This window comes from Dromaius novaehollandiae, chromosome 12 (genome assembly GCF_036370855.1).
Source record: "Dromaius novaehollandiae isolate bDroNov1 chromosome 12, bDroNov1.hap1, whole genome shotgun sequence".
Taxonomy (NCBI): domain Eukaryota; kingdom Metazoa; phylum Chordata; class Aves; order Casuariiformes; family Dromaiidae; genus Dromaius; species Dromaius novaehollandiae.
Window position 1 is genome coordinate 6154969 of NC_088109.1, and position 27663 is coordinate 6182631.

Sequence of the window (27663 nt, forward strand, 5' to 3'; positions counted from 1 at the left end):
ATTAATGTGAAAAACTACTTAAAATTCTAAACAGTCTAGGGACAAATTGTGATCTCCCTCATTGAACAAGTCTTGTTATTATTCCATAATTAATGGAATATTATTTATCATTAAATATTTTTCCATATTTGTCTTCAAGAGTAGCTAAAATCAGAATCCACCCAAGATGTAACAATTTTTATTCCTTAATTATGACCTTGTAAAAATAAACTGGTAACATTTTAATAGTATACAGCTGATACCAGCTATTTGTAGTGAAACCTTATCTCTTTAGGATGCTCTGTTTTTATGTTTGTTTCTTTGGTTTTTTTAATCTATAAAAAGATGTTTCAAGGATACAGAAAAATGTTTGCACTTTGCTTAATTAGCACTATTATTCACGTCAGTTGTGGTCTGCCTGGAGAGCCAGCAGGTTATGTATTGAGAGTGTATCTAAAGTATAATGTTTACAGCAGCTCAGTAAAACCAAAATCACAGTTTAGATTGCATTATTTGGGAAGAGAAGTCAGAGAAAATAATTAAGTTAGCTTTCTAAACAATAAATATAAGTGAAATAAAATTTGTGAAACAATCTTTTTCTATTTCAAAACCAGCCTATTTCCAGATGAGCTTCTACAAAGTTTCTTTTGCATTCTTATGTAGTTATCCAGAGATAACCGGATAACTGGAAAAAAATAAATATTTCTTGAACAAAATAGTAAAGAAGGAAAGAAGGGATAAAGGGAATTTACTTGCAGTGTTTGGCGTTCAGAATCCATATTAGAGTTGGGGTAAAGGATTTCTGGTAGTGGTCGTACTATGAAAGAGAGAAGAACCAGAGACCTGTTGTTGAACTTCTGCGGTTAACAGAAGTCCCAGAGAAATTGTAAGCAAAACCTGGAGCAGCTGATGTCTAGTATAAGTGCTTTCTTATTTTCAGCACATCTATTTTAACTTTGTTTCCCGTTTTGTAATTAAAAACGTCATTTAGTCAAGCAAAGGCTTAGGTTCTTATCCTTGGCTAAAATGAACGTACTTTTCTCATTCTTACGTTTCCTGTATAAGATAAACAGTTCTTTCTAAATCTGTTGTGGTGCAGCTTGAAGTCAGCTGAATAAACCTTCCTCTACAAAAAGCTGATAGTTTTGATTATAGATATAGTTTGTCTTAAATAATCTTTTTTAGATGTCTTCTGTTAAACCATTGACTCAAATTAGGTAGCAAGAGAGAACATCTCTATATTTTATAGTGTTATAGTTTGTTATTAATAGTTCTCCTTTATACAATATTTGGAATTCCAAAGTAAAAATATCACATAACTGAGAAGGAATAATGCTGTTAAAGCTATCTTAAATTCTGCATATATAGTGCTTAACCACAAAGAGAAAAATCCTGTACCTCCTGGCCTGTTTTTTCTTTTCAGAGAAAATAAAATATAGAATGGAAATTATTCACAATTTAATTTAAAAAATGTATTTTCCTCTGTGTGTTTGCCTTTTGTGAATAGAGGTGAAATAGAGCATTCAATATGGATATAATATTCTGGCAAAATTAGTTTCTTAGCTTAAGAAATTGATATGTTTATAAACATCATTATTCTAAAAAAACAGTTCAGTCTGTGCAGAACACAGAAGCATAAGATGAAACAGGTGAAGACTTCACAAAATGCATGAAATCCTAACATTCAAATTTGAAATCAAAAAGGTTAACCTCAAAAAAGCTGAATCAAAAAAGTTGAAAGTTGAAAAACTGAAGTTAAGACATGCTCAGAATGTTTCCTCTTCCTGCCTTTTTAACGCACCTTTGTTAGTCAGTTATTTTCCAGTAAAATAATTTGGAAGATTCCTTTTGTAACCTGAATTCAGTAATACATCAGTACTAGCTTTTGGGTTGGCATTTTTAAGCCTTTATAATACAGCTGTACTTTGACCCAGTTTTGGTTTGATAGTTTTAACTATATTTTTAACATACATCCACATTCTGTTTTACATGTGAGGATTTAATTGCAGTCAGAATATTATTATTATGTAAATAATATAAAGACTTGGAAGAAATCTGAAATCCTGCTATAAGAATTAGTGGAAAGTGGTTACTGGAAGAATGTATTTGATCAATCTCTTCCCCATGCAAGATTTTACAGTGTGTAGCCATCCTGGGACCAGCAAGAGCCCTTTCACTGAATTCTTGAGAAGCAGCGCGTTCAAAAAGGCTAAGTGCCTCTTTGCAAATCACTCTCAGATGCATTCTCTCCTATGGTGTCAAAGCAGTTTCTTTTTCTCCTTCAGTGAAACAGTTGCTGCTAACTACTCAGAAGTAGTCCCTTTGTCCTGTCCTTTTAATCGTGTTGCAGGTGCCATGCACTGCAGATTTCCGCTAGAAATAAATTTAGATACAGCACAGTATGAAGTTTTAACATCCAGCAGCTTCTGCAAAGGATTGTCAAGAACAATCTGCAGCGAGGCTGGTTTTGGCATATAGATTTTGAGCTGAAGCAGTACAGGAAAGGAAGTGCTATTTGCCAGCTCTCACCACCATATGCTTCATTTTAATGTAATGTACAAAGAATATGGGGACAGCAGCTGCTCTAGAGGGAGGTGGCCACTTGTTAGCAGATTTTGAAACCTTTCTGAAATGTCTGTTCATTTTCTTTTCAATGGTATTTCTTCTCCTTTGCTTATGTAGGATATGTTAAATAGAAATCTATTTTGAGACCACTGTAAGAAATGGAAAGTGAGATCTACTTTTTGGTGAAATAAAAATAATTTTAGAAGAACTCTGATATTCAGTTTTGTATACTATGAAATGTGGGTAAATTTTTATTTTCTCAATATCCATTCAGAGCTGGTTATGGCAAAAACATATGTATGAATTAAGTATTATCTAGGTTTGTATGTCTGCAATGGAAGGAAATCTACACGTCTTTCATTGATTTCCAGTGTGTGTTTGCTAGTCACCTGATCTTATTCACATTTAAGTCAATGTCAAGATTCACTGATTTCAGCGGGATAGCCGAAACATAAATGAGGATTTAGAGCTAAAATGGAAAGAATTTGACATGATGGGCACAGAGAAATCGGCCTCTTTTAGCATCACTACCTAGGCGGTGAAGCCAATTACCTTTTGCTTTGAGAAACCTGAAGTTCTTAGCGTGTTTTGAGAACTTTTTGCCCAGAATGTGATGCATATTACCTAGCTTATTTATAAAAACTGTGTTTTTGTTGACTCCTACCTGAGATTTTCATATTCCCTGAAAATAACAGTCCTTTCAAATATGCATAACTACAACTTACTGGCTTGTAGTTACATGTAAATCAGGGTTTCTTAAGTGAATTTTAGAAACTGAGGGGAATTTACAACAGGGTATAAAGAAATTATAGCAGGGCAATTTATTACAGCACATAGTAAAATTATTATATCATATACTATACTTGAGTGTCAATTTTTTACATTTACTTATAACTTTACTTATAACTATAGCTAGAGATGCTACAATTATTTTTGGAAGGAGAAATCTTTCTGGAACAGAGATTTTTAGATTATGGTATATTGCTCACTATAGACCCATCTCACTCAGAAAAAGAAATCACTTTAAAATATATACCAAAAATACTTCTGGTGATAGAAAGATTCTTAAAGAAAAGCTGGGTTTTTTGCTTACCTCAGTTCTAGGTCAGTTTGTTCTTTTCCATCTGTCCTTCATTTTTAAACCTTCTGCAATTGGTGGTTCTCTGTAATACTTGCTAATACTTCCTTAAAGTCCTACTTTTCCCCTTTTTGTGGCAGCACTTGTTGCAAGAATTGAAATCTAAACAGGATTACTGATTTGCAATTTTAATTCATCATTCCCTATATTGCCCTTCATCCCATGGCTATTTCCTAAGTATACTGGGTTCTAAAATCTGAACATGGACATGATTCTGAATATAGCATTGCAGGCCTAATTCTGCAAAACATGAGGCTGATGATTTAGTGTTTTCTTGAGTCAAACCAAAATCTATTTTCAATGGTGTGATATTTTGCAAATCAAAGTTATGAAAGGACTTTTCCTTCTCTTGGTTCCCATAGGTTTAGTTTTAGCCCCAGCTTAAGCAAACACTTTTCATTTTCTTGCATTCAGTAGAATTAGGAGTTAGCAGCAGTCAGTAGCTCACGTCCCCATCGCTTCAGGCTGTCTGGAATCTCCCTAACACAGCAACTTTTGGCTTTGAGTTTGTAAATGAAAACTTTTTTTTGGTTGTTCCTTTTCTTTTTTTTCTTTTTTCTTTTTTTTTCCTATTTTGAACAGGAAGAAAGAGCTTTCCTTGTCCGTAGAAGTGCTGAGAGTTGTCAAGAATTGCAAAATGATTAGCATGCTCCTTTTCTTTTTTCTTTTCTTTTCCTTTCTTTTAACATATAAAGCATTTACTGTCTGAAGCAGCACACTAAAGTATGGTAATTCTAGAAATGGGTACTTTGATATATAGAACTGTTATTTTACAGATGGTTGGACATACCTTTTTAATGGAAATTTACTGTTATGATTAGATGCAGATTCATTTTTAAATGCAAACTGTCTGGTGGGAAAAAAGGACAGATCTTCCTTTAATTGACCATTATACCCATGAAAGTCAGCAAAATAATACAGTTCTAAGCAAGTGATAAAAGGAAATATTCTGTTTGTGACAAATGAGAATTAATTATATTGAGCCTAAAGAAAAGGACTTCATTTTTAATGATTTATTGCCTATCCACCACAAGCTCTTCAATTGCCTGTGGCTAATTTAAAAGAATAAAAAGACCAAATGTATTTATTTAACTAGAAAAATTTTCCTCATTATGAGGACAGCTGCTTCCATTCAGTTACAGCTCTGTGAGATATTTGCTAGTTTTTAAAAATGGGAAGAGAGGTGACTACCCCGTTAGGGGTTTAAATCTCAAACTTTACACTGCAACTTTGTCATTAATTGGGCAGAAGGCATTACATACTGCTAATTGTGAGAGGAAATCGTATCTGTTTTTTTTCTTTTTTTCAGCCACCAGAAAAGGAGGGTGGCCTGCCTCGCCAGGTCGGCAATAAGACGGAGTGTGGCCTTCTGGGGTTTGTCCTGGACTTGAAGCAGGATTACGAGCCTGTGCGCAACCTCATCCCCGAGGAGAAGCTCTATAAGGTTTACACTTTCAACTCCGTGCGGAAGTCGATGAGTACTGTCATTAAAATGCCAGATGGTAGCTTCCGAATGTACAGCAAAGGGGCTTCTGAGATCGTGCTGAAGAAGTAAGTTCAACGGATTGCTTGCTGTGTTTTTCCCATGTTTTAACAATGCAGAATAATCTGACAGTACTAAAATATACCTGGGATTTTTTTTTTTAACTAAAATAAAAAGGTGTTCCAGGATCCTTAATGCAGCTGGTGAACCTCGTATCTTCAGACCACGCGACCGTGATGAAATGGTGAAGAAGGTGATTGAACCCATGGCCTGCGATGGATTGAGAACTATCTGTGTCGCTTTCCGGGACTTCAGCAGCAACCCAGAGCCTGACTGGGACAACGAAAATGACATTTTATCGGACTTGACTTGCATTTGTGTTGTTGGCATCGAAGACCCAGTAAGGCCAGAGGTATGTCACATTCTTATGTTTTAAAGTGCTTCCCTGAGAACTGAACACACATTGAACTAATAGTCTTGCAGTTTTGTTTTTTTTTCCTAACTCCTTCAAGAGGGAAGGCAACTTTAGAAACAGACTTTAGTCGATTAAAAATCAAGTAATTAACTTCATAAAAGTCAACTATTAATCAATTGGTATTTAAATATAGAAAAATAGGGCTTTGTGAACTATAGGACTGTGACGATGTAATCATGTAGTGTACAGGAGCTCAGATAGTAAAAGTTTTATTATGCTCCCAGAGATAAAGGATGAATTTTTCCTTGGTGAGGTGCAACTTTCAATTTAGAGAAGTGCAGTGATTGTAATTTGAATGTGATACTCACTTTCCACATAAATCACATGCAATCTTGGAGGAAGTTTTGTGTTTTACAAAAGCAGTTGCTATTTCACTAATTGTATTAGGCTTGTAAATGCTGGCTACTCAGTAACAACCTTTTCGATGCTGTATTTGGCAATGAAAAGCTTTGTCATAGAAAGGCTGCAGATTTCATAGATGGCTTGTAAAATTTGATTAAAATTTCAAATAACTCAGCTGAGAAAATCAGTATTACACATGCACATGGGAAGCATGTGACAAATTACTCTTTAATGTTTAGTTATTTCTTCATTTTGGCCTGTCTGAAAATTTTTAAAACTTGAGATCTGAAATAAAAGCAGTTGCTTATACCTCCTAGGTTGTGAGCAGAAAAAATGGAAGCAGCGGGATGTCATGAGACTGAACCCGCTACTACACTTGAGAATTGTATTAGCCCAGTAATGCAAAGGGCAGGTTAAGCGACAGTTGTTTCTGACATATGTGTAGGGCGCTGGATAATTAATCGTGACAGTGGACGGTTAGTTCCGTTGTGCAGTTTAGAAGCAGTACCAGCTGGCCAGGGATAAAGCATGAGCCTGCCCATGTCTTCCCCGGGTTGCTGCTCCCCGGGGCTGTGCGGGCACGGTGGGGCACCCAGGCCGCAGCCCCAGGCGATGCCGGGGCACCCGCCGCCGCTCCCGCAGGTACCTACCCCAGCAGGGGATCAACAGCTGGTTTGCTCTGGGGTAAGGTCACTCCCAGGTGACTCAGATTGCCCTTGCACAAAAGGAGGGAATTCTTGATGGTTCCAGTGTTTGCCATTTTTTTGCTCATTTTACATTTTTCCTACGTCTTTTCTATATGAATAATGTCTAAATTTTTATGTTTAATCCATTTAGAATGGGTGGCAATGCTAGAAATGTTAGGAAAACTATTTTTGCTAAAACATCAGAAGTATACACTAATCTGGTTACAGAGATTGATTTGTTTCCCTAGGTCCTCTATGAAATAGGCTTTTATATGCTTCTGGTTGCAGTAACTTTGGAAAATATATGAAGGAAATTAGCACGGTATAATCACAACCAGAGGGACAAATTGTATAACTGTACCTTACAGGACAATGGTGTTTCTTGGCTTTTTTCAGTATCAAGAAGGGCATAATATAAAGAAAGTCTTGGTTAGGTGAAAACTGTATGATAAACTCCGTATCTCTGCAGTCATGTGATAAACAGCATTTACTTTATCCATCATCTGGTCTCTTGCTGCTAATCCATCTGTCCCTACATCTGACATTGCATGTCTTTAAAAAATTTTTAAAGTATTTTAAAATATTTGTAAAGTATTCTGTCTTCATGGATCCCACTGTTAATGCTCTAGCTCATATACTAAACTCAGAAGGTTTTTAACTAGTCACCACCAAAACTGTGAATCAGTCCCCTTTCCCTCCAAAACTGATTCATGATACATCTTGTTGGAAATGGCCGTAAGTCAGGATATGTGTGGTATCACAGACTGAGGGAATGGGTAGCAGTGGGGTTTGCAGTTATTATTTAAAATAGCTGCAAACTATCCTTTCATGTGATTATTATGAGTATGTTTTAGGAGAGAACTGCTCTCATCTCAGAGGGTATAATTTCTTAGGAGCTTGAGGTAAAAATGAATAGTGCTGCTAAAAATAAGGAGGTCAAGCCTGACTTCTATGTAAAGGATCAAAGAAGGCAGCAGACTATTTTATTTCTAGAGAATTATTTGAATAATGTAGTGAATATCTTGTAGTTTAGCACTGAAATATGCTGTAACACGTCTTACCTCATTGCAAGATGTATGATAAAACGTTTACCATTTCAGAATTTTACCAAATGTTGGAGAAAGCTGTTTCAGGACTTTGGTTTTGGGAAGTTTTCCTCCTGGAACCTTTTGACTGTTTTAGAGTGGTAATAACATAGTAAGAACATTTAAAACAATGTTTAAATTATTACCAATCCACACGTGGGTAAAAAGCAGCAGGAATACCTTAGGAGAAAGAAATACTCCAAAAAATCCCACAACAGAACAAAACCAAAACTTTCAGAAAGCCAACTAGGTGTGAAATATCTGACTTAGTAGGAATTGGATAGCACAAAAAATTACCAGTGTAGCTGCAAATAGTAAGATGTTGATAAGGTACCTTACTATTTTGCCAGAAATAAGCACATTTATTAAATAGAGACACCCTTGGTCTTTATGAATTTTCAGTGTGTTTTCTGTAGGAGGAAAAGAAGATAAAAATGAGCAATATTACTAACAACTACAGTTTTACTAATATTCTTGGTATTCATGGATGTCAGGATTTATCCTGCCTGAAATGGTAGATTAGGTAATTCCAATGCAATGTCACCGACCTCACGGCCTTTAGTTGCCCGTAAGTTACGTTTTTACTGGGAAAGCCTCAATTTTTCCTTTTGCCTAACATGATCTTTGGAGTTAACACATATAAAATTATAGTATGCCGTTGCCACCAAACTCCGTGCATGTCATTAGTATGTATCCTTGGCGTGTTCAGATATATGACTGCCTGCAGTGTTAGTGGTGTCATGTCAGCATGGTTTTGGAGGTAAGAGCGCTGCGCCTGTGATGAATAAGCTGCAGGGCGCTTTCTTGCACTTGCATTACCTTCCATACATTAACAGAAACTATCTGGATGAATTATTCAAGAGTAATATACATCAGCTGACCAGCTTTAACTGGAGCGTAACCAGGGGACACCTGTGACTTTTACGCTGCATATTGCATACCTCCCTGTTTATTTAAGTTGATTACTTCAGAGACTAAATTCAGATTTGTTCATTATCAGTAGCTGTTTTATCATGCACTGAACTACCTGCTACATATTTTGCTTTTTTTTAGGTCTTTATTTATGTTATTTTTTGACAAAGACCAAATAGAATCATCTCTTGTGCCTATAGAGATTTGTCTGTTGATTTTGACAATCTTTTTGAATTGATTTCGCTGAGTCTGGCTCTTACTAATTTGCCAAAGTACACCTACAATCTGTTATTTCTGGGGGGGGGAACATAAACCACTTCCAAATTTCACCTGTTGATTTGTCACTTGATTCTGATATGTGTTCCTGCATTAGATAACTTAACGTATGCATGCATTAAAAGGTTTTCTTTGAGGGAAGAAAATAAAATCAATTTTTAAAAATGTATACTTAAATTCTGCAAACTGATGGAAAATGTCTGCTTCCACTGCCTACTCAGTCTGCCAACACTCACTCTTCCCTATAGCAATAAAAAAATATGAACAATATTTTAACCGTAATTACTGTACACAGTGTTCAACCAGATACCACCCACCAGCTGTCCAAAAATAAGAGAAGAGGAAAATAGAATTATTTCTCTTGTTATATATGAGTTTGAGGTGCATTTGAAACTAGGTTGTCCTCCCATGACCTTGTTGAATAGGAGAGGCACTTTATCTGACTATTTCTAGTTTTTATGTTTGTACTGTAATTTATTTTTCTCCTTCATGGTTCTTACTCCATGTTGGATTTACAGATAGTCATCTGAACCTGTTGTACCCCATGCACGAGGGTCCTCACAGTTAAAGTGGATACTAAGGGCATTCCACATTGGCAAATGGAATATAATCAGCATTATTAATGTGGAAAATGGGTAAATCAGGAGACGTTTACTTAAGTAATACATGTAATTTGTTTGTATATCCCCCTTTGGAGGCTGTTTCATAACTTTACAAAGTCTTCCAGTACTTCAAGCAAAGTCTTCCAGAGTACAACTCAGGGGAAAACTAAACCTCTGTCCCTTACTGAATCTTTTCCTTGCTGGTATAGTCCGTACTGACAGAGTCATTCTGCCAACAGCATGTCCTCTGGATGCAGTCTAGGGGGTAGAGTGATTTTCCTCATAGTGAGGAGAAAAGTACTGATCTGGTCCTCCTCCAGGTGTTAGGTTAGAGAGGCATTCTGGAAAAGAGAAGCCTTGCTGGCCCCATGAAATCATTAGAAGTGCAGCACTGGCCGTGCTGGGCCATAGCAGTAGCCACCAAGCGAAAGGCAACATCCTGCCCCAGCAGCGGCCTCAACTTGCAGCTCCGGAGGAAGAAAAAGTATCTAGCAATGCACAAAAGTAATAGTGCCCTGTTGTACATGGTGGCTCCTTCTCTTCACATTTTCTGTGCTAGAAATGAGATGAGACTGAATGAGATTCAATTGCATTGAGTTGTACAATACACTTACATCTGTGGTAGAAGTCGTGATTAGCAAGCTGCACTGAACAGGCAGGAGAACAGAGTGAGGTGGTGTTATTCCAGCCAGTAATCTCCAATCTTCTTGTGTATTTAGGAATTTCACCTGATGATATGCATGAATTATTCTATGGTGCTAAACTGTAATGACTTTTTAGATAATCTAATTGAAAGGCAAGTTTGAATGAGAAGGTAGATAATTTTTCTTTTTTTTAGAAAAAAAATGTATACTCAGTTCATGTTTTCATGTATGTGTAAAATACTAATTTCAGCATGCTATACTTTGATGCTAAAAGTCCAAAGAAACTACAGAGCTCATCTGTATTAAAGTCAGGAGAATTTTTAGGCAACTGATCTGAAAAACAATTTTCATACTCTCCCTACAAGATTTGTTTTGCCTGGGGTGTAACCTCAATTGCATAAAAGCCAGGTAGCCATAGTTTATATGACCTCTATGTTTGTTTCTTGAAGTTTCTCAACTTCAAAATACTCTGTGGGGAAACATCTGGTTGTTACATTTTATCTCCTATCTAGGAATTTTCATTCCCTGATATATTGCTATTGTAGGTCCCTGAAGCCATAAGAAAGTGCCAGCGAGCTGGAATTACGGTCCGCATGGTCACTGGAGACAACATCAACACAGCGCGTGCCATTGCCATAAAATGTGGAATCATTCATCCAGGAGAAGACTTTCTCTGCCTTGAAGGGAAAGAGTTTAACAGAAGGATTCGAAATGAGAAGGGGGAGGTAATTTATATTCTAAAGCTATACATGTTATAAAAAAATAGCACAAACACTGAAACGTTGTTTCTTTTGCACTGATGTGTACCTCATTTCAGTAAAGACCACCCAGAGAGACTGGCACTTTTGTCTAGTGGTAACCTTTTGTAATTTAAAATGCCATTGAAAATCTAGTCATTACTTCTCATGCATGTGTAAGTTGTCTGTGCAGAGCTATTTACCAGTTTAGCACCAGCTTCATTCAGCAATTTTTTGAACCATAGCATTGGTCTATACGCAATCAAAACTAAATACATTACGCACAGTTTTGTTGGCAAAGAGGAGAAAGAACTCAATAGTAATACGTCTGCATCTCCTAAAAATGTAGTGTGTAGTGAAAACCAACTATTCTAATTTCTTTATTTTATACCACCTTACCTAATTCATGTACTGCTATTTCCACTCAGTCTAATGACCTGAATAACTTAATCTATTCTTCAGGAGATTTTTAGTGTCTCTTATAAAATATGGAGCCAACATATAGGCTATTGAAGCCAACTTTAAAAAGGTGCTGTATTTTTGAGTTCATCACTAATAGACACAGTCATTTGCTTCTTGCAACCGACTGATAAACTCCTGGCAACATAATATAGGCTATATTGGATTGGTTCATGAGAATGGTTATACAGACAAATGGTTATACACTATGGTTATGCAGTAATGGTTATATAGACAAAATCCTGCTGTTATTGGTGACAAAATGAGATGAAGAACTTGGATTCATATGTAGAATTTAGTAGGACAGCACCTAATAACACTCTTACTTGTAAACGTGTTTCATCAGCTTTGAGGAACTTCACTGTCTTACATCTAAGTCATGTTTCTGAGTGGAATTATCCATAATGGCAGTAAGAAAAGCTGTTTGGATACTCTGGCACATCTGACCTACACTAGCCAAGAACCGATTTTGGTTAGTAGAAAACTGGTTGTTTTTTTGACTTTGCCTTCCATTTCAGTATTTATTGTTCTTGCTGTAATTTGTTTTGTGCTTTTGGAGAAAAGTTCCAGATCTGAGTGGTGAAGTGAATCATCTGCCACACAAATATATTTGCATTTTGCTTATCACAAACTAACAATTTTACTGTTATTTTCAGATTGAGCAAGAACGGATTGACAAAATCTGGCCAAAGCTTCGAGTGCTTGCTCGCTCATCTCCCACTGACAAACACACTTTGGTAAAAGGTGAGCACATACCATCTCCAAGTGTGAGCGTGCCTAAAATAGCATCAAAGTATGCTTGACTTTGTCTTGTCTTCTGCATTGTAAACTGTTAAAACAGTATCTGAGCTGTTATTTTTAATAACATATCAGTGTCGTATATGTAATTCAAGCAAATTTTCTTGGCAGCCAAGTTCCTTGTAACGTAATCTCTTATTTTCCTCGTGACTTTTCATTGGAGTAGGATGAGGCTCTCAATGGTAAGGGAAAATGTGTGTTTGCTGTTCAGGGGAAAACAGTAATGAGAAATGGCGCTCTCCTCATATAAACAAGAGGGAGGATGGGTTTTCTCATCTTTGCATATGCCTATTCATGAAGAAGACAAGAACAAGCTCATTTAGAGTAAATCACCAGTACTCAAGTTTTTGTGCATCTGTTCTCAGACAATTATTTTAAAATAGCATTCTAAGACAAAAACTTTTCATATTACAAAAGCAGCTTTCTGAGGTCATGTGACTAGGAGCTGTCCTCTTTAGCATTAATTGCAAGGAGATATGTATTTTAAGATGATTCAGTTTTCCTATAGGCTCTTCTAATTCTACAATTTGCATTGGCTTCCTTTACATTTTTGAATGTACTTTTAGAATCTGGTATTGTTCTATTAAAATGGCACCGTACAAACCATGTTTTCTTACTACACCATCTGCAGATGCAATGCTCCTGTAAAAGGGGGATGTGTTTGCAGTGTTCTTTATATAGCCATATTTAAATCTGTAACCCACACTTCTTGTTGGCTTGATATCTTACTCTATTGACCTTGAAGCTCATACTTAAAAGTCAGTTTATTAAACCGGAAAATTTATGATCAAGGATAGCATCATTTCTGGCCATGAAAAGATGTTTTCAGACAGTTGACTACTTAAAAAAATAATTCAGATTAAGGTAAGTAATGGTTTCTGGCTCTATCCTTTTGAGGTGACAAAGTTGTATTGATATGACTCCACATGTGACTGATTACAACAGCTTTTGAGTTGGATGGAATTTTTGAATATGCTTAAATGACTTCAGGGCATAAGTTCCACTTGAAGTTTGAAGCCTGGAGACAGTTCCCATGCTCACTGGTGTACCTTTGCGACTGGGCCCCGCATATGTGCAGAGCTCTGGAAGCATGGCTCACGCAGGAGAAATGAGATATCTTACAGCTCTGGCATAGCTAATGGGAAGGGGCAGCTGGAGATGTGCAGCTGTTACTGAATCAGGACCCTGTAAGTTCCTGCAGGTGCTATTTAGGCAATATGGCTATTAGCTTCATAGCTCAGAATTAAAACGGCACAAAGCTGGCTGAAGTCTCCTCACTTCTCCTGGGCAACACGCTCTAGGTGACTCTGCTTGAACAGGGGGTTTGGACTAGATGATCTCCAGAGGTCCCTTCCAACCTCAACCATTCTGTGAGTGTCTAATGCATACAAACTATTATATTATGACTCACATAGGACATGACTTCTAAGGCCCAATATAGTTTATTTGCTTCAGAAACACACAAAAATTTGTTTCATAAAGTGGATTAAATAAGTCTCTTGGGAGTACTCATTTGAATCACCAAGATTTTCCCTGAAGAGGAAAATATAATCATTGTCAGACTAAAAGAAATCAATAAATAGCTGAAGAGAAATAGGCAAGAAACTATTGATTAGTTTTATAGCTTGTACACTTCGATAATCCAAAAAATATTTACTACTACTGAATGCTTTATGTAACTAGTACCATTAAAGTTTTAGAGATGCAAGAAGGTCAAATGATAGAGCAATTAAGTATCTAATGAAGTTCAAGAACAAGTCTGTGGAAATCATGATGGAATTTTTTGGCTTGTAATATTCCAAGGGCCATTAAAAGTTACAAGAAACTATTTAAATGTTCATTAGTTTTGGCCCTGTTGTTAAAATGTTATGTGTTTCTCAGACACTTGAGGGATCAAGAGGATTTTCTCTTCTTTGATGTATTCTATCTGCTATAGGGCAAAAACATACATCACAAAATAAACTTTTTTTATATTTAATTTTTAATGACATACAGCTGCTGGAGGGAATATTTTTTCTCCTTAACACAGCACAATCCTACCCAGTAAAAGGATCATTTTTATTTTGCATTTTTGTTTTCAGTACTGTTAAGGGACTAGAGAAAGGCAGTGTTCAGCATTTCAGGTTGGGCAGATAGTGTTCTCTCAAGTATTTATGGCTTTGAAGTAGATGCAGATTTTTTTTTTAAATTGTCAAAATGGTTTATCATCACAAAGTGTTTCAATGAAACTAAAATATTTCACTTAAATATCCCAAATCTAACTGAAAAACAATTTCTTATGGTCTTTAGGAAGTCCGTTGGAATTATTTCATAGCATTTTACCTTAATTCGACTTACAACTGTAAGACTACATATCACTTATACTGATGTGTTATTATAATGATATTGCTGCTATATTCCAATGTTCTAATATTGTCTTTAAAAGTAATACAGGAAGCAACTATTTAATACTGATTGAAACATCATCATCATTTTATTGAGAAGATATTGAGAAGATAAACTAAGTATTCAGTGTGCTAGTTAAAGAAATAGTGATTTCCAGTATCTTTAAATTAGGCTGGAATGATTATTTCATTAAAAATGAATATTCTGTTCTATTGTAAGGCTGGTTTACTAAAAAGCACATGGGGAATTTTTATCTTTCAACAAAGAGAGCATATTTAATATTGACCCTTATTACTAAACATTTCAAATATAATGGCATGGGATGGTATTTTACTTCTGACCTCATTACTATGGACATGTCATGAGACTAGGTAAAGTAATAAAAAATATAGAAAAGACATTAACTGGAATTCCAAAACTAAATATCAGCATTTTGCAAATTACACATGGTTTCAATTTCCACTTGAGAGAAATTTTGAATATTTATTCAACTTCCCATAAAAAAAAATCCAGAAAGTTGACACGTTCCACGAAGTAGAAACTCTTCCAATTCTTCCCTGAAGTGATCAATGTAAAAATAGTTTAAAGGCAGCAGGATTCTGCATTTGAATCTGGAGTTCTATATTCTGTAAATACCGTAGGTCTTGACAGTCTGTGTTAAGTTTTCACTTTGTGAGAGACCCTGATGCTTTCAAGGTTCCCCTTTTATGTTTCAGGCTTATAATACAAAGCACACTGATGGTGCACATTCAGTATGGAAATCCATGCATTTTAGCCATATGTTTCTCCAATGTACTCTAACATCATGAACTCTGTGGAACACTATTTGCTTAACAATTACCAGTTCTGTCTGTAATGTTATATGTAAAGTTTTTACATTAACCTCTAAAGATCTATTCCTGCATATACTTAAGCCTGTAACTAAATTTAATTTAATTTTTCTCTTTCAGACAGATATCTCAAATTTCTGTTAGACTACCAAGGAGGTTGAAAAGTTTAGGATGTATTAAAAACTAATCTGAACAGGTCATGCATATAACAATATATTACTGTATCTGTCTATGTTCAGTTTGTCAAAGAAATATAAATATGTTTAAATATACAGGACGATCAACTATCCGGCATTAATAACACCTGAACTGATGAAGATTACATCTTGGAGTGTTTTACTGTAGCTAAGTTTTCCCCATCTGCCTCTGTTTTGAGTTAATCAGTAGACACCCGAAGAAACATCTAAACCAGAATTTTTTTTTCTCCCCAAACCAACAATTTCTTACTGATGTGACTCTTAAGGATGGCTCTGCAAGTAAGAATTGTTAAAATAAAGTGGTATTTATTCTGCAAGAAAGTGAACCCTGAGGCTGCACTTGACATTTTTGATCTGAGCGATGGGTATAGAGAGTTTCCTTGTAAAAGAAATGGAAGACGCATTGTTGATTAACATTCTTTACAATATTATCTGGAATGGATTTCATTTAACATTTGCTTGATATTAGATGGGGGGAAGGTGGGAGATATATTAGGAATTTCCCTTTTAGTTGTGTGCACGATGCTGGTATCTTTTATAGCAGGCTTGTGCATGTAGTGCCCCTCTTGATAGCTATACATAGTTGTTTTAAAAAAAAAAGATCTTTTTGCTCATAAGTAACAAGTCACCTTACTCTGAAAAACTGATGCCTTATGAAAGGCACACTACTTCTCCTCTAATTTCTGCACCATCAGCGCAGTCTGTGTGGGGAACATACTGTAGTTTTATGCTCTGGGTGTATTTCTGCAGCTGTTGAAAAAAATTATTTTTGACAGAGAAAAATTGTTGCCACACAGCTTAAGATGAGGGCACAGAGCAGTGAAACAGCAAAGGCTGTTTTGGGAAGAAGCTTTGCTGCGTTTCAGGAATTCCTTTGCTGTACCTTGCAGACCTGTTTTTATTAAAATACTGTATGTAAGCATTCAACTGGGGTAAGGAAGTGTATCTTGAAGAATTGTCCTGGCACTTAGATTAATCATGACTAATTAATACTGAATTTTCTTTTTAGCTGATGTGAAGGAATGGGAAGGCCAGTGAGTGGTAAAGAACTGGGTGTCACCTTCATTGGCAGTCTGTCAGGTCATAGCCTTATTCAGATTCTTCACTGATTACTGAAGCAGTTGTTCTCCATAGCCTAAGACTACGGAGCGACAGTCTTTCCTGGACATGACTGGTTTTCTCTCCTTACGTATTGCTCAGTACTGAAGAAAACTCTTGAGATGAAACCTTATCACGACTATTAACAGAAAAAAAAAAAGACAGAAAAGAAAAGGAAACATGGGCAGAAAAGAAGAAATTGCTGGAAAGAAGACAACCATTCAGAAATGTGAGGAGGAGGAGGAGGAGGATGAATAGCTATGGTGAATCCTCTGAATCCCAAATAATACTGTTCCATTTTAGAAATGTGGCTAGGAAACAAATTAAATGTCCTCAAAGATCTTTTCTCTTCCTGTGAATAGCACTTAAGTCCATCCAGATACATCTGTCCCACGTACTTGACCTATTTCTAACGGCACCAGCAGTGTTTGCTTAGCTGGAGATGTCTGGCTTGGCTGCTGCTGGTACGAGAGACCATTTCATCTCTGCCTTTCCACAACTGTCGATTATGCAGCTCTCTGCTCTGGAGGGTGTTTTTGCTTATCACAGCTGCCCAGTTTGCTTTTATGGTTAAAAATGACAACTAAACCTTGTAAATGACTGCTAAACCTTATAAATGACTCAGCAGCATCCAGCAATTGACTGATGCACAGCAGTTGGGTAATGTGATCACTGGTACAAGGCCGCTATTTAGACCCTTTAGGAGGTCATTTGCTCGTGCGTCCTGACCTTCCTCTGGGCCGTGCTCTCACTTGGGATCCAGATGAGAGAGGTTCAAAGCAAACACGACGTGCGGGAAGTGGGACTGATTTTTCAAACTCCTGCTCTTTACCTATTTGGAGCTGTTAATAGCATGATGCGTTGAAGTTTTAAGTTATTTCTGCAGAAGCTTAGAGTATTAATTTAACATCAAAGGGTGTGTTAATAAGTAAAGACAAATACAAATACTTTAAATGGTAGTGCAGCTGATGTTCCTGCTTCTTCAGTAATAGCAAAGGCAAATCATCTCAATAGACTGAAAACTCTAAATATAAGACCTTATCAGAATAATGAATTCTCATAAATGCCATTTACGAGAATTCATGCTGCCAATGGAAAGTGGGTTATTTTTTCTGGTTTTCCTAAGACTGACAAAATACATTTACTGCCTCTGTACTGCTTTGCAATCTTCTGGGTACCTGATAAACCTGAACTTTGCCAAAAGGCAGCTTTTGCTCTCTAATCTGCAATTTCCTATTCGTAGTAAGTTATCTGATATATGAGTTACTTTTTCCAGAGTAGAAGGAGAGCTTTTCACACTGGGTAGGTTTTGACAATTGTTTTTGAGAGGATACAGCTTTGTGAAAAATTTGTTGGAGGGAAAAATGACAAAATTCCTTTTGCTAAGTTGCTCATAAGGAGAGTTGTTCTTGTTTCTTGCACAGAAATCCTGTGTTCCTATATGCAGTTGACAAACAGACTGACATGGAAATAAACTATGAGTGGAGAATAGTTCCCATCCAATTAAAATACAGAGCTCCTTCTGCGACCTTAGAAATGCTATTTAATCTTTACTTTCCCCATCTCCATAAGTGGAAAACACTTTCCTTCGTGCTAGTTGGGTGAAATTTAATTCATTAAGTGTTTAAAGTGTATTAATTTTGAGATCCTTTGATGAAAGGAACTAGAAATTATTCTGACTGTTGTATTAGAATGCGTGACTCCAGAATTTAAAGAATATATCTTCTTAATCATTGTTTGGCAGAGCTGGACACGTCTCTGTTAAAATGCTAATCTGGCTCCAGCTAAATAAAATTCATCAGTGCCATTTGCTATCTTTAGGTTAAACTGATTCCCTGGAAGACATCCCAATGAAGCAGATATTAAGCATGAACTGAAGTCTTCAGCAAAATATTTCTGTTAAAATTTAATCAGAGAGCTGGGCTGAAATGGGTTTTCTTGGACACACAATTTTAAATTGTAGAACCCTTCAAGAACATCATGAGATGATCTCATTCCCTTTGAAGCCTCTGCAAGTTTTGTTGATGTTTTAATGTTGCAGGATCAAACCTTTCCATAGAAATTCTAGTAATGATGCCTAGTAGCGTATAGTAGTGATGACACTGCCTTTTCTTCCTTAAGAATAAACTCTATTAATGTCTGTAGGACTTACGCTGGCTATATTACACAAACCCTGCTACTTTTTAGAAGAAAGGTTTATCTTCCTGATTATTTTATATGTATATATGTATACACACACATATACATTTTTTGCAGGTATTATTGACAGCACACAGGTGGAACAGAGGCAGGTTGTAGCTGTGACTGGTGATGGAACCAATGATGGACCAGCACTTAAAAAAGCTGATGTTGGCTTTGCAATGGTATAATCTTAAGCATATTTATTGCTGTTTCTGTCATTATAAGCTTGCCATATCATTATAAGCTTGCCATAACAGAGTTTTTTTCATTCATGAAATGCTGAGAATCTTATTTACTCATTACTTGTTCAGTGAAGCAATAAATTGGAGGGGGGTGGGTTATGTTGCTTCAGAATCCTTTAATTTACAATGATACATTCAGAGGTCTTGTTTTGATATTTTTTCAATATTTTATCTAAGGTAATTTCTGAATATATGCAGAATTCCATGCCAGTTCAGAAAAATGAACTCAGTGTTCTTCACAACAGTTGAGTACTATTTTGATTTGGTAAAATCCATCGCTATATGTAAAGATGTTATCTTCTCAACATATTCTGGCTCTGAAGACACATTAATAAGCTGTAATATATACTGAAATATGTAATTCTAATTTGTGTTAGAAATTCTGTTCATTTATATTAATAAATATCAACAGTAAAAATACCTTAAGCAGAAATTTAGTAGTCAGTAAACGGATAATTTAAAACACTCTGTCTTATCATATGACTTCCATTGCTTTCCATCATCTCCCTTTTCCACCTCCTTATTCATTTTCAAAATAGTCCCAATTTACCAATTACCTAGCAAATATAAAATGCAGAATATACTCAACAGTTGCTGTTACTATGCTGGGGAGTCTCTGTATAACTGTGGTCTTTGAATGAGTGTGCAGAAATCTGTGTTCTAATTGTCTTTGTACTTTCCAGTAGGTAATTTTATTCACAAATAATTTTTTCCAGGGTATTGCTGGTACAGATGTTGCAAAGGAAGCCTCAGATATTATCCTAACAGATGACAATTTCAGTAGCATTGTGAAGGCTGTAATGTGGGGCCGTAATGTCTATGACAGTATCTCCAAGTTCCTGCAGTTCCAGCTCACTGTGAACATCGTGGCTGTGATTGTGGCTTTCACTGGAGCATGCATTACCCAGGTAAGGTTAACCTCAGGCACTGCTTGAAGCAAGGTGGCAAATCCTCCCAGGCTACATTTTCTTTTAAGTGAAGCAGGTTTACATTTAGTTGTTAGGTTGTACAGCAGAAAGCATGCTTTCTGAAGTTCTTCTGAAAATTAAGGTGTATTTAGGATCAAGCCGATAAATGTGAAATAGCTGTTGACAAAAGCGAGTGTACTAACGCACGTTTTCCTGGAAGTAAACTGCTTTTAGGAGCTACTAATTCTGGTGCTTCCTCCATACAGCTCCATTTTTGATTATGTAATATGGTCATGACTGAGTCTGGGGTGACAGGACAGAAAATGCCAGGGAGTGCAAGAAAGAAGAGGTTAGGTGCCTTTGCCTTTTCCCTTCAGAATATTTCACTATTAAATGCATCTTTCTTAATGGTTTATGGAATGAGATGGTTATTTTCAAGATGGAAGGACTGACACACAAAAGTAATCCTAACAGGGAAGCTTTTAGACTGATGATAAGACAATTATTTTGTTGCTTTAAGGCAAGTGCTTTTAATTTTAGGGCAAATAACAAAATGATCAAATGACACATACACTTGGACTTCAATCTCTTTCTCTCCCTCCAGATTAATCTCTACTGCAATCTGGGTGTACATGTAACATGTCTAGGTCTTTTACAGAAGCATATGTGAAAGCAAACCACAATTGTTTCCTTCATATTGCTACTTTTTGATTAATAAAATTAAGTTCTCTTTGATTCCGGAAGAAAATAGGATGCATTTAGTGCAGCATGAGGTTTTTGTCCTTCATTAGAAAACAGCAAACCTTGCTGGTTTTAGTACTGTCACCTGCCAACCCTAAAATAATGTATATTTCAAGAGAAGCCTCAGGTGCTGCAGACAGGTGCAGTTACAAAATGCCTCTTTTGACTGCGGTGCACACTGTGGGAAAGCTGATGCTTGCCCGTTTTGTGCATCGTACAGATGCAGGTAGCTGTGCCAGCAGGTAAATTCCATCCCATGCACACCTGAGCAAAACAATGAATAAGTCATTAGCTGTGCTCCAGGGTAAACTTACATTGTAATCATGGAATTGCTACTCGAAACCAGAAACCCAGGTACCTTTACAAAACCATGACGTCAAATTTCTCCCAAGTGTTGACTGACATTTAGAGGCCTCATCTGTGCTGAGTGTGAAAACTCTGCAAGCCCTCAGCTTCTGCTAGCACCCTTGCAAGAGCTGGACGAACACAGCTGTGATCACCTAGCTCCTCTGCGCTAAGCAAGCGTGAGACTACAACTCTGACGGATTCACAGAGAGATCAGAAATGGCCTTTATGAAGCAAGTGGAAGTGATCTTGACCAAGTGAAGTAACTACTACACTCTGTGCAAAGGAAGTACTGAAACCTCAGTTCACTTGTTCTGCAGGGCTGCTAAGTGCTTGTGCCCTACCAAACTGCTCCCAGGTTTCGATTATGCCTTACTGTCATAACAGAGCCTGTGCTAAAGAGACAGAATAATGGATGTTGAGACAGAGGCTGGATAACTTTGCCTTTTCCCTTGGGAAATATTTGCAAGCACATTGAGAAAATGTTTAGCTATGAATGATTGTTGCTGGTAACAAGGAGTATTTGAGTAATGACAAAGTCTGGAAGGTAAATCCTTCTGGATTTTATCAATGGTAAAAAAAAAATACAGGAAAAAAGTGTTAATAACAACATGGTAAGGATACTGTAGTTGGAACTGAGACGACCACTTCCTTTTAAACCTCTGTTTTACAGATATTCAGTCACTACCTATTAATGTTTCTTTTAAGGTGAAATTCTTTTTGGTTAACGTTCAGTGATTTTTCAATTGCTTTGCGTAAGAATGAAAGGAAATATATTCTACTTGTCAACTAACAAATTTCATTTCTACTCTTAAAGAGCTTAAGCATTATTAAGTCCATGCAAAGACTATTTTAAAGCAAGTCTAAGTGGTTGTAAAGTGCATGTTCAGTGCAAGCATGTTCCCTCTTCTAATTCTGGACCTTTTTTCGTCCTTCTTTGAATCACTCCATTGCCTTCTGAAAGGATTTGGATCAGGCACAATTGCTCCAGTGGTCTGTAAGGAACACCAACACTGAGCCTCTCAAGTCCATCGTTGCTGTTCATAGGTTTTTTAGTGTACACCTCCTAGGATTTCTGTATTTCTACCCAAATAGGTTCTTATGCAATTCCTTAACTCAGCATTAAAACCACAAATCCAAAGAGAGAGTATTGAAAGGATCTAAAATTAGAACTGTAGCAAAAAAGCAGCAGCTGATTTCCACCGTAGTCCTGTTTACTCTCAACTGCCTGAGTGCTGATAATCTCAGGTAGTTCTCCTTTCTATCTCATTCAGCAAGGATCTTGCCTTAAGAATGAACATTACTATGTTAGGCTTTGACTTAAAGGTTCTAACCAGTGAAAGGGCATTATGTTTGTTTGGCTTATAAGCTTTACTGAAAATTACACTTGGGAACATACTGTTCCCTCCGGTTGCTATAAAAATAGCTCTGGTACAAAATGTATGAATGTCCTGAAAAATCTGGGGTGCAACAGACTGGGTGCACGCAAATAGATATAATAGTCTGCAAAACTGTACACAGATCTTAAATTGTAATTTTGACTGAAACATTTAAGTTCTTAATAAAGAAATCGAGCTAAAATCTGTAGTTTCCAAAAGGCAGCACAGCTTTCTGTGACCTTGAATATGAATATAAAGAAGGTCTGCACTTGACTGAATTTTACTTTGCTTTTACATAGTCAGTTTGGCTTTTTTTTGACACATAGAGCATAATTTTATTCTACAGTTACTATTCAGGTTAATGTTATAACAGGCTACCCTTTTTGTGATATTTCATCATATCTAGAGTGAGAAAACTTCTAATTAGGCTGTAGCATTTCTTTCATGTTGCCTAATGTCAGCTCTCTCAAAACAATTGTCCTGAAATTCAGAACTTGCATACTGGGTTGCATTGAACATGAAACTTCGTTTACATTTCATGATTCCCTTTTTGGTGTTTCTTCTCTTTGGGCTTTAAGGTACAGAGACAATAAAATCTTTGTTTTGGCTAATTTTTCTAATACTTGGCTTGTGGTCTGCAACTAAATAGACTTGGTTTTATTCAGTCTCGATCCTGCAGTTGCATCTGTGTATGTCTAAATATGTGTATATGGTCATATCGCTACAGGAGTCCTAGTAAAATCAGTGCAGCTCTGTATTAATGAAAGTGTCCAACTGTGCGAGTACTACTATTAGTGAAATGAGACCTCCAAGGAGCACTCAGAGAATGCATTGCCAAGTAGGAGGGTTTTTTTTCTTGCTCCACAGTACCTCAGATGTGCCATGGACAGACTTAGGAAAAATACTAGGTAGGGCCTGTGACCACTAGTGATCATTGTAAGTGTCTACTGCTTTTTTTTTTCTTTCAAATACATAAATAAAATCAGTGTCCTTGCCAAGTTCCAGACTTGAGGAGCTATTGTTTAGTTTAATTCTTTCAATGTTAATCAAACAACTTTTCATTTATCTACCTAATGCTTACTTCAGCAAGGTGCTGCTGGCAGAGAAAGTATCTACCACATTTCTGTTTTGTCCTGGTTTGCCAGTGCAAACTCTACGTGTACAGACCGTATATGACCCTACATGCACTTTAGTATTATGTAGGGATTATAAAGGTCTAGCAGTAAGCCATGAAAGAATTTATTATGCAGAAGGCCAAATGGGAGCACTGCAGTCAATTTTTTGCTATCCTCTGCCATGGGTCCCCACATGAAGTCATGCTGGAGTGAGAGAAGTCATGTTCAATGTGGCATAGGAATTACAGAACTACTGCCGTGTGTTGGCAACCCTGGGGAGGCTGCTGCCAAAGGTAAGCTGCCCCTCTGAGAAATCTAGCTTACATGGGTCCCTTTTTATGCTTCTAGCAGCTCAATCTACAAGCCAAAAATTCTGACTTTTTGACTAATAATGAACTTTTGCATTGTGGCTCTATGATTATAGGAAGCACTTTGAGATCTAGGTCGTACAAGAAAACCAAGCTCAAAGAAGATGCTGATCAGCAGCTGAATCAGGATCATGCAGCCTGTGGCTGCACAGGTGCTTTTAATTGTGCGTCCACTGCAGGCACTGCACTCACTAATGACTGCAGCGATTATTTCTGCTGATCCCAGATGTCTGTGTGGTTTGCATGATACAATGCGGCTGAGCTGTACTGATTAACCTTACCTTTTAAATAATCTAATTAATTTACCTCTTGCTTCCTTCTCTGTATATTGTCCAGTGCATGTTTTTAAAATGGTCAGGGTGTGGTGATCTTGGCCAGTTTGGCACGTAATTTTCCTTTCTATTTAGCAAGCATTACTTCAGGTTAAATCAACTGATTTCTTTTTCCAGTGGATTAACGAGCTACAGTGGTTTGTTTTCTTTTTCTTTTTTTTTTTAAATTCTGACTTCATTTGCTGGATAACATGCGGTTGCAGAGTCCTTGATTCATTCAGTAAGGGTTCTTTTTTTGATCTCTGCCTACAACTATTGTGAATTTTGTACCTTCAGTGAGTCAGTGCTCCACATCTTCAAATATCCTATGGAATTCCAGGCATCCCTCATAAGACCAGAAAGTTCACCCTGTTTCCTTTCCACAACATATACACGGTGCCAAGAAAATACTGCATCATTATATTTGCAGCTGCTAAAAAATATCAGGGTATGTACAAAATAAGCTTTTAAAAACATACAGTTCAGGCAAACGGAAACAGCTTTATACTGGAACTATAAAGCTAGCAGGTTTATTTCTGTGCCAAATTTCAAATCTCTGTCTCCAGCTGTTGAAGCAATATAGCTATTGAAAAAGGCTGCACTAAAGTAAGAGAAAACAAAGCCCATTTTTAAACATTTTATAATCAAATTATTATTCTTTTACTTAAAGAAATGCTTAATCTTTTAGCAGACATTAGGAACTGAAAACAGTGACTCTATAGAACATTATGTTTGGAAAATTCAATGTTAATTAAAAAGCACTCTAGCAATGAACTACTGCATGAATCACCTATTGTTTCTACAGACCTTGCTCAAAAAATGAGAATGATGTATACTTCCATGTGTAAGGCAGTAATTTACATGGTTATAACTTTTTACTGTAGAACTATATTTGGCAAATCCTAAAAAAATAGCACTGGCAAATTTGAAAAAGCCATAATATAAAATCAAAGTATTTATTGTTCAGCTGTGTTTCTTGAAGACTGAGAGGCATGGAAGCAGAATCAAAGATGCTACTTCTGGTCAATCTGTAGACAGTGTGATCTAGCAGCAGCTAAGTGAGGATTGAAATTTTTTGCGTAAATGTACATAAAGTTAACCTACTAGAAATGTTTATTTTTGTGAATCTGTATGTGTGTTCTTTGACAAATGGGAGTAAAGAGGTAAGGGTAGAAACACCTTTATATTCCCTTACAGCTTGTCAACTAAACCAAAAGTAACAAGCTCTAAAATTTGTGAGGCTCTGTATGTCACAAAGGATTTGTAGTTTATTTCCAGCCTTTGGTGATTTGTACTTTTACATGTTTCCAAGATGAAGTGTAACATCACTTGATTTAAGGGACATTTTCCTTTTACCTTTAGGCCAATGGTAACCTATTTCAAGGTCAAGCGGAAAAGAATTTGACAAATAAGTGGTGATTTTTGGGTGGTTTGCAGTTTGAACAGCTTTCATCCGCAAAGTTTGTCAGAAAGTGAAGAATTCTTTGCCTACTCAGTTAGTGGCCAAACTGCAGTGAAAAGAGCACTGAATTTGCATCTCACTTGTGCAGCATAAGTGACTAAAATCCGTAATGGAAGGCTAAGCTCCTTAGCTGATGGGTATTTTCTTCAGTTTCCACCAACTAATCGGAAATCAGATAGAGTTGCAGTGGAAATTTCATTCCACTGCCTGCCCAGACTAATGTGTATTTAATGTTTTGGCTTCAGCTTAGAATGAGCTTTCACACTTGACTGAACAGTGTAGCACTGCCAATAATAGATAATTATTAGAGGCACCATAGCCACCCAAGGTGATTGGTAGTGTGAAATGGTGAGAACATGCTGTTGCCAAAACTGTCAATTACAGCTGTGTGATTTAGAGACTGAGAGAATTTGCAGATTTAGAGACTGAGAGCATCTGACTTCTCGTTATGTTAGGAATATGTCAGGCTCTGATAGACACCTGAATAAAAGCGTAACAGACAAATTTATTTTATTGACATGGAAGTCAGCACATGAAGCAGCAAATTCAGCTTCCATAACATCTCAAAGTAGAGAATATTTCTGAAAAAAAATATTAACCAAGCAGGTAAAACAAGGCAAATTCTTCAATACCAAACATGCTTTCCTTATCTCTATATATCTATATCTCTTTTCTCTCCTGTCAACAAACTGCTTTTAGTACAGGTGCCCTCTTTGTTTGAGCCATCAGTATTAATAACAATTAATGAGATCTCAGATTTGTGACAGTGTTTCTTGTGATTGTTTATGGTTTAGTTTTTTAGGCACCTCTAAAACTACGGATGTTTCCTTTTTCTGCAACTGCATATCAAACGAGCGAACTAAACTCTCCAGATAACCCTAGGTGATGTAACCCATGACCAAGAAGTGTAGAATCTATTAAGGCTAATCATCCTCTCTTCCCTGGTGTATGCAACCTGTAAGACTTAGAAATAGTAGGTTGCTTTTCGCATTCCCCTTGAGTAAGTAAGAATTAACTATTTAAAATCAAATGTATCAAAATATCTGTGGATCTAAGGGTTTTTGTTAAAATATTTTTCAAAGGAAAAAAGCCCTTATCTCGAGGGAGAGTTAAAATGTAAACAAAATCTACCAGATTCTAAATGACTTACCCTTGTTCTCTATGCTTTCTTCGGATACTGAATGGATATTGCCCCTCATTATTTGAACTTATATAAAAATTGCAATGTTTCATTTTGATTGGACTTGATTTGGCTTGTATACTGTCCAATATACATCTTTGTTTCCCTACCATGATAAAATACAGTGCATAAAAAGAACTGAACTTCAAACTTTCACATTGTAGATTAACTCACTTCTATTATAAATTTTGTCAGAATGGTATATCCTATTACTTTACAGATTTCTGTTTTCTTAATAAAATTTTTTTTTTGAAACAGAAAGCAGATCTCACTGGTGCAGCCTATTTTATGTTTAGACTAAAGGCCCAGGAAGTTGTGAATTACAAAAGAAGAACCTATTTCATTTTTTCTGATACGGCTCCCAGAAGCAATTGCAACGATGTATTACAGCTATCCCAAAGAATTATGGACAGAGATCATTAGCCAAACCCTTCTAGTAGTCATCAGCATTTTCTCCTGAAATCTGTATTAGTTTGCTTTATTTATTTAATTTTGTTTTGTTCTAAACATCTTTAAAGTCCTTTGTAATAAGACCATAGACTATTTCCGTCTTGAACTGAGTGAGGAAAGAGCTCCTTCTAGTGGCTGGTGATCTGGTTCAGATAGAAATACTTAATCCTGACAAGTACTAAAGATTTTTTTTCTATCCAGTAAATATTTTTTATTCCATAGTTTCAAATATGCTATCCTGCAATTCAGTAAATGGTTCAATATTTTCTTACTTCCAAGGCTTTGATATA

General features: G+C 36.5%; 1 protein-coding gene across 14 annotated transcripts in view; it reads left to right on the forward strand.

Moving 5' to 3' along the window:
- The window catches only part of ATP2B2 (ATPase plasma membrane Ca2+ transporting 2), a 304347-nt gene that overhangs the window by 244410 nt on the left and 32274 nt on the right, over positions 1-27663 (forward strand). For all 14 annotated transcript variants that reach the window (XM_064518822.1, XM_064518823.1, XM_064518825.1 and 11 more), the window contains 6 exons: positions 4992-5233; positions 5343-5577; positions 10733-10912; positions 12040-12127; positions 18948-19054; positions 19831-20022. In XM_064518822.1, the coding sequence (XP_064374892.1) occupies positions 4992-5233; positions 5343-5577; positions 10733-10912; positions 12040-12127; positions 18948-19054; positions 19831-20022 (1044 nt within the window). The remainder of the gene's footprint in view (positions 1-4991; positions 5234-5342; positions 5578-10732; positions 10913-12039; positions 12128-18947; positions 19055-19830; positions 20023-27663) is intronic.